Source organism: Otolemur garnettii, unplaced genomic scaffold, assembly GCF_000181295.1.
Source record: "Otolemur garnettii isolate 467f Iridium unplaced genomic scaffold, OtoGar3 scaffold00023, whole genome shotgun sequence".
In the NCBI taxonomy this organism is placed as follows: Eukaryota; Metazoa; Chordata; class Mammalia; order Primates; family Galagidae; genus Otolemur; species Otolemur garnettii.
Window position 1 is genome coordinate 22,353,918 of NW_003852418.1, and position 7,892 is coordinate 22,361,809.

General features: G+C 53.5%; 1 protein-coding gene across 6 annotated transcripts in view; it reads left to right on the plus strand.

The window, feature by feature from the left end:
- Positions 1 to 7,892, plus strand: part of RTEL1 (regulator of telomere elongation helicase 1) — a 33,456-nt gene that overhangs the window by 14,792 nt on the left and 10,772 nt on the right. For all 6 annotated transcript variants that reach the window (XM_012803913.2, XM_023511932.1, XM_023511931.1 and 3 more), the window contains 4 exons: positions 3,128 to 3,166; positions 3,375 to 3,453; positions 4,284 to 4,381; positions 5,113 to 5,168. In XM_012803913.2, the coding sequence (XP_012659367.1) occupies positions 3,128 to 3,166; positions 3,375 to 3,453; positions 4,284 to 4,381; positions 5,113 to 5,168 (272 nt within the window). The remainder of the gene's footprint in view (positions 1 to 3,127; positions 3,167 to 3,374; positions 3,454 to 4,283; positions 4,382 to 5,112; positions 5,169 to 7,892) is intronic.

Sequence of the window (7,892 nt, forward strand, 5' to 3'; positions counted from 1 at the left end):
AGCAACCTCAAACTCTTGGGCTTAAGTGATTCTCTTGCCTCAGCCTCCCAAGTAGCTGGGACTACAGGCGCCCACCACAACACCCGGCTATTTTTCGTTGTAGTTGTCGTTGTTTGGCAGGCCCAGGCCAGGTTCAAACCAGCCAGCCCTGGTATATGTGGCGGGTGCCATAACCACTGAGCTATGGGCGGTGAGCCAGTATTGGCCTTTTCTGAAGCCCTTTCTCCTTTCCCAATTAGTATTGGCCTCTTCTCTGCTGTAAAAGTGAAAACCAAGTGCACTTACTATGAAGGTGGTGCCAATGGCCTGTGCGTCTGCGGCTAAGTGCGATTTGCTGGTCCATGTAGTCCTTTCCATTTTCTCTCTGGAGTGTGTACGGTCACCACCAGAAAAATGGAAATCATTCATGGATGTAGTTAATTTGTCCATATTTTCTACAATGTCTCTGTTAATGGCTGTCTAGGAGTCCATATTTGCTCAACCAGACCACTTTTTGCTTTTTTTTGAGAAAGAGTCTTGCTCTGCCACCTAGGCTAGAGTGTCGTAGCCTCATCACAATTCACTGCAGCCTCAAACTCTAGGCCTCAAGTGATCCTCCTGCCTCAGCCCCCCAAGGAGCTGTGATTACAGGCATGAGCTACTGCTTCCACCTGATGACTACTTTAAAATCCTTATCAGGGCTCGGTACCTGTGGCTCAAGTGGCTAAGGCGCCAGCCATGTACACCCAAGGTGGTGGGTTCAAATCTGGCGTGGGCCCGCCAAACAACAATGATGGCTGCAACCAAAAAATAGCCAGGCGTTATGGTGGGCGCCTGTGGTTCCAGCTACTTGGGAGGCTGAGGCAGGAGACTTGCTTGAGCCCAGGAGTTGGAGGTTGGAGGTTGCTGTGAGCTGTGATGCTATGGCACTCTACCCAGGAGGACAGCTTGAGGCTCTGTCTCAAAAAAAAAAATCCTCATCAGATAATTGTAACATCTGTGGCATCTTGGTGTTGGCATCTGTGGATGGTCATTTCTTTTTCAAGTTGAGATTTTCCTGTTTGTTTTTATGCCAAGTGATTTGGGGCTGCATTGTAGATACTTCACATTGTTGAGACTCTGGTTCTTGCTGAAGTCTGTCTCAGCAGGCACAGATTTAGAACGCACATCCAGGCCCACCCTAGGGTCTGTGCTTCCCATGTCAGTTGAACTTTCTCATCAGCCCATCTGCCAGTCTGATATCTGGGTTGTGTCCACACTGGCGCTTGGCTTTCACTCTAGGTCCCCTTGGGGGGAAGGGATGCAGTGCCTGGACTCCTCCTGCAGATGTAGAGACCTCCTTGCCCACCTTTCTCCTGTCAACAGTTCCTGCCACATTCCTCAGCTGGAAGGGGTAGCTGCCTCTTCCCACCATGTCTGCAGCTGCCATTCCACTGGGAGGCATAGATGCCACCTCTTTGCTGGTGTTTGTTCCATGCAAGGGGGGCATTCCATGTTGTTTGCCTCAGAAATACACATACGAACAAGCCATGTACATGGATAGTGCACGGTGCCTCTCTAGACCCAACAAAGCAGATAGGACCCAGAGAGGTCTGTCCAGCAGGGCCGTCTTCTTTCCAGTCCCTGAGCTAGAAAGAGGGGCTGCTTCTGGCTATTTTGGGTTTGTGCCTGTTGGTGTCTTGGTGTTTGAGGGTTATGGGGCTCCTGCTACCTGGGCCAGGTTCTGCTGATGTAACATGCTAACCCAGGCTCCACCCAAGGTCCCACCTCATTCTATACCTTCAGTGTCCTGGAGTCTTCTGTTGGCTGCTTAGTGTAGGTATTTTTGTTGTGATTGGTAGGGAGATGTGGGATGTGCTCTCTCTGTTTTGCTCAGGAACTAAGGTGCAGCGTTCACCTACCTTCTGTTCTTCCTCTTACTCTATTTGTTGAAGAACCCATGCCATTGACATGCAGAGTGTCTGAGCCTACTGACTACACCTGTGGTCAGTCTGTTGCACTCTCCCACTCTTGTATCCATCAAGCTGGGCTCAGAGGCTCAGAGCGGGTATCCCATCAGGAGTGATGTCTTTTCTCTCAGGAGGCTCACAGGAATGGTTTTTATTCTTTTCTGATGATAATGTTGTTGCTGCTCAGTACCTTGATTCAAGAGGGTGATTTGCTCATTTTGTCATGTAGTTTGTTAGGAATAATTTTTATAAATATACTCTTCACTGCATTCGCTATGTGGTAATAGCATTCAAACAAGAAAAGCAGGATAAATGCTTGAATTTTTTCCTCCTTTCCCAACTTTCAAATCTGGGAAATTTCAAATTTGAATTGATCCCTAACTTATTATTGATTCCTTGTCATCTTTAGGAGAATAGTGTTTCAATACCATCACCAAACAATTCACATAGGTGTGGTGGTTCAGTCTGTCTCAGACTGTGTCAGTGCTCAGTGGCTCTGTGTTCAGATGTTTGCTGGTCTCCTGTGTCCTTCTGACATGGCCCCAGGGGTGGCTGACAGCCTCTCTGCTGTCTAGGATCAGGATGCTCCACACCCATCTGTGCATTTCCAAGTCTCCAGCAAGCCCTGGTTCTTTTTCATGGAAGGTGTTTTAAGACCTATAGTTAGGTGCTCACTGCCTTCTCAGGGGACAGAGCTGGGAAGCACGTCCATGTGCATGGCTTGTTCGTTTGTGTATTTCTGAGGCAAACAGCATGGTGCTATTTCTAATTCTGATCTGGACTGCAAGGATTCCACCTGACGTCCCTCACACCTACATCATTTTGTCCACAATGGGATCCTAGTTCTTTTTTTTTTTTTTTGAGACGGAGCCTCAAGCTATCCTCCTGGGTAGAGTGCCATGGCATCACGCTCACAGCAACCTCCAACTCCTAGGCTCAAGTGAGTCTCCTGCCTCAGCCTCCCAAGTAGCTGGGACCACAGGCGTCCGCCACAATGCCTGGCCATTTCTTGGTTGCAGCCATCACTGTTGCTTGGCGGGCCCGGGCTGGGGATATGAACCTGCCACCTTAGGTGTATGTGGCCGGCGCCTTAGCCACCCGAGCCACAGGCGCCGAGCCAGGATCCTAGTTCTTAAGGACACGGTTGGTGCAATTAGAAGGCTGCGGAACTGTGTATTTGCTGCTTTTCTCTTGTCCAGGTCTAAATATGGAGCTAGAAGACATCGCAAAGCTGAAGAGTGAGTGTCACCCTCCTCTTCCCGGGCTGGAGGGGCTGACCCTGATGCCCACTGGCCATCTTCCTCCTCCTGGGCTAGAGGGGCTGACCCTGACACCTGCTGGCCACCCTCCTCCTCCTGGGCTGGAGGGTCTAACTCTGACACCTGCTGGCTGCCCTCCTCCTCCTGTACTGGTGGGGCTGGCCCTGATAACCCCCTCGGCCCATAGCAATCCTACTTCGCCTGGAGGGGGCCATTGACGCTGTCGAGCTGCCTGGAGATGACAGTGGTATCACCAAGCCAGGGAGGTGAGAGAGGTCACGGTTAGCCTTCAACCCCAGCCCCTCCCTGGAGCTCACAGCAGGCAGTGGGTGTGTTGCCTCTGTCCTTGCTGGGCTCTGCCTGCCTAGTCCTGGACCTTCCTCACTAGTCAGGTCTGTTTTCTACTTGGAGATCTGGGAGGGGTTGTCCACCTGTGGCTGGTTGAGCACGTGGGAGTGATGCACACACCCCTCATGGAGTTGAGCCCTCAGCTCTCCTCCAGACCCCTTATTAGCAGGTGCTTGTTAGTGTGAGGCTCTCTCAGGGATACTCATGTCCTCCAGCAGGCAGAGAATGTTCTGAGCCCTCTCTACAGCCAATGGCATCTGGATGTGTTGTCTGTCCTATAGCAGTGGAGGCTCACAGTGGGGGCTGTGTAGTAGCTCTTCTGGGGACTCAGGCCTAGGCCTGTCCAGGGCAGAGCCTGGTCTGGGCCCGGACTGCTTGGCTTCCCCCCAAGAACCTGTCTTCCCTGTGCTCTGGTCCTGCAAGGGCTCCTCAGTTGCCCTAACCATACTCTCAAGGGCTCCCCCCTGTAGCTTCTGCCCCTGCTGCATCACTTTCCAAAGCTTTTGGGGACTCTGCACAGAGCTACGGTCTCCAGGAAGTGTCTGATGCCTCTCTCCATTCACCCTCCGGCCTGGTGGTCTGTCTTCCTTGGAGGGGAGGGGTTATCATGCTGAGGCCAGTGTCCTCTTCCCACCTGGAGGCTCTTGAGGGCAGAGACTTCCCAGCTCCAATTTCAGCTTCCCCTGGAGGGCTCAGATTTTGTTCCTGAGTGAAAGACTTGGCTTCATCTCCCCTTACCTTCCTGCAGCTACATCTTTGAGCTCTTTGCTGAAGCCCAGATAACGTTTCAGACCAAGGGCTGCATCCTGGACTCACTGGACCAGATCATCCAGCACTTGGCAGGACGTGAGTTCCCAGCTGCCGCGTGAAGAATATCAGGCCAGTAGTCTTATGTGAAGACATAGGGGTTGGGGTGCAGGCCTCCGCTCAAGGGGCTGCTCTGTGCTGGACAGTTAGCAGGTACATCTGGTGGCGCCTCATGGTCAGCTGTTGGCAGCCCCCAGTACACCCCACACACACAGGAGTTGGGCCTGGAGAGGTCTCCTTCCGGCTGGGATGTGGAGGGTTAGTGCTACTTGGCAGCCACCATAGAGCATGTTCAGGTTCTTTGGCCAGCAGCTCCTTCCTGCAACCTATCCCAGTTAGTCCCCTTTAAGGAAGAACAGCAAGAGAGGCCTGAGTGGGTAGTGGGCCCTGAGGCTTCTTCTACAACCACCCTGGGTCCCTGGCAAGGTCCAGAGGGCTTCCCCAGGGCAGCCTCCCACAGCTGCTCTGTGGACCTCCCTCTGCAGAACGGCCCCACAGGAGGTGGATATGCAGGCCTAGCAGGTGGGGTGGGTTCAGCATACATCTGGCCATAGAGCCTCTTGTTGAGTCCCTCGGACCCCCTTGGTGCCCCATTCCCTGTGTGGCTTCCCTCTGACTGCTAGGAGGGGCAGATCCCACATTCCACACCTGGTTGAGGGGGAAGGGGAAGCTGGTCATGTCCCTCCCCCACCCAATGCTCTGAGCTGTTATGGCCTGGTTGGCCTCCCCTGCCTATGGTCAGGACCCCAGCCCCCTTCTGTCCCCCACAGGCACCAGAGTGTTCACCAACACAGCTGGGTTGCAGAAGCTGGCGGACATCATCCAGGTAGGGCCTGTACCACTGTGGCAACACTTCCCTGGCAGAGGCAAGGCAGGCGCCTTCTTTTGCAGTGTTAGTTACTAATTCTCACTCAGGGTAGCACAGGACTCCACCCCACAGATCAGTACAACCTCAGGCTTCTTTCCTCCTGTCTTAAAACCACACTTAGGCCTCTGGGAGAGGTAATAGGATGCGGTCCCACTCAGGGTTGTGCTAGTAGATGAGAATCCCCAGGACAGTGAAGGCCAGTGAACTTCTCACACCTGCCAGCTGCCTCAGGCCAGCGGAGCCCACTGATTGTGGAGAGGTCCAGCAGTGGGCCCATGCAGAGAGCAGTTTGGTACCAACTGCTTTTCTGGGCCACTTGGAAAGACTAGGGGCCCCTGAGAGGAGCTGGTGTCCTGACCATAGGCAGGAGAGGCCCAATCAGGCAAAGAACCTAAACATGCTCTATGGTGGCTGCCAAGTGGCACGCAAAGCCATCATCCTTCTCCCTGGCCACTTTCCTGCCACTCCCTCTGTGATGTCCTCTTGTCCTTTAGGGGCCAGCTGAGCCATTCTCTCAGAGCCCAAGTTCTGCCTGTTGGGAAGCTGCTCAGCCAGGCAGTTGAGGGCAACCTGGTTCTGGGTGCTCTGGGCACAGTCTTGTCTCACCCGAACCTGGTACATCTTTCAGAAGCAGATTTTCATGACCTGGGTGGTCACTGGGGAAGCTGAGGCACAGGAGGCCACCTTTGCAGGGTTCTCCCCTTCTGCCCTATGCACATCTTGGCATGGAGGGGTTGGCAGGAGCTGCTCAGCCGTGACAGCTTCACAGATGTCTGCCTGGACTTGCGGGGAGCTTGTGTTGGGGCAGGTAGTGCCAGAGCCCTGGGTCTGTGGCCAGCTCAAGGCCATGGCATGGCTGCTGTGTGTCGCTACTAATGGCCATGGAGCCATGGCTGGGACAGCCAGTGCTCCCTTCTCAGCAGACAGAGCTCCCCGGAGGGCCAGGCCTAGGCAGGGACACCTCTCCTCAAGCCAGCTCTGTCTCTTCCTATGTGAAGGGGCTGGGGCTAGAAGACAGCACTGCTCTGTCCTCCCAGCCTTCCCCAAGGGTTGCTGGGTGTCTGAGGGCCAGACTCCTCTGTCTGGGGCTCCTGGACCAGGTGGGCCTTGGGGTGCTGTATTGGGAGCCTTCTGGGAGGTCTGCCTCTCCCCTTTCTGGTAATCCTTCTGGGCTCCAGGGTCTGCTTGAGAAGGCTTCCGCCGCTTCCACACTGTCTGAGGCCAAGATGCCCCCCCACATTGGTTTGGAATTTCCTTTGGCTGCTGTTTAGGCAGCTTCTGGCAGATGACTTAGCCCCTGCCAGGCCTGGACAGCCCTTTTGGCTTGTGGGATGTTACCGAGCAGATAGGTTCTCATCCCTGGGCCTTCTCCTGTGTACATGCAAGTATACAGTGCTCCCTCAGGACCTGGGTTGCTGGGTGAGTATGGGCAGTGCCTCTAGGGCAGTACTGGTCTGTCCTTGGAGCAGGCAGACAAGGTGAGGAAATGAGGTTTAGCTGGTGGTGAGCAGGGAGCACAGTGAGGGTGAGAAAACTGGTGGTTTGTCTAAACTCCTACAGTGCCAGAGCGGGCTACCTGGGGTTGAGGCACAGGAGCCCATGAAGGAGTCCCCAGCTCTTCTTATTTCTGTCCCCATAGGCTGGGGCTTGGGTAAAGGGCAAAGCCCTGTGTTTGACTGTCTTGGCAGTAAAAATGGCTATGGGAGCCTCTCTGTGCTTACACCTTTCTTTGCGTGGCACATGCCCAGGTACACGCATAGCACACAGGCGTCCATGCACACGAATCTGTGTGCATCTCTAGTTCCTGTGTGCTGTTGGCTATGGCACGTTCTGCCTTATAGGCGTTTGTAGTTTTCTTCACCTCCTATGGGTGATTCTGGGTTGTGGCTGTTTCAGCTATACCTCTTGGCACTCTCAACAAATCCATTTGTCTCTGCTGGAACTGCTGGTCCAGCCCCAGAGCTCTTTGCTTGCTTGGCCCATTGACCAAGCAAAACAGAGTACGTGGTCTCTGCGTTCCCTGTGTACATGTTTTGGCCTCTTCTGTGTAGTTCCTCTTCTGTGCTTCTCTCCTGGTGCCTCAGTTGTCTTTTGTCTATTGCCTGGCAGATTCTTTGCAGATTCTCAGCACGAACCTTGCATGATGCACGCACTCCCTGCACCTCTCTCTTATGTTTCTACATTGGGTTTGGTAAACATAGGTTTCCTGTGGTCAGTGTTTGTCCTGTAGGCTAGAACCTCTTTGCCCTCGGTGATAACCTGGTCTTGTGTGTAGAGTTAGGTGGCTTCGTGCCCAGGCTTTGGCTCCTTCTGGAGGCATCTGTGAGTGACAGAAACCTACTTTTGTTTTTCCAATAAGCCAGTTGTGTTGTGTCATAGACCCTGCAGCCCAGCTTTTCCTGACTTTGCCTTTGGGCACCTATTTTGAGACTGGATCCCTTGTGTTACCCAGGCTGGTCTCTAGCTGCTGCACTCTGGCCGTCCTCCCACCTCAGTCTCCTCAGTAGCTAGGACTGCAGGCGTGAGCCCCTGCTCCTGATAGTGGTTTAATTTTATTTATTTGTTTTTGTTTGTTTGTTGCAGTTTTTGGCCAGGGCTCGGTTTGAACCCACCGCTTCTGGCATATGGGACCGGCGCCCTACTTTTTTGAGCCACAAGTGCCACCCTGTTTATTTGTTTTTT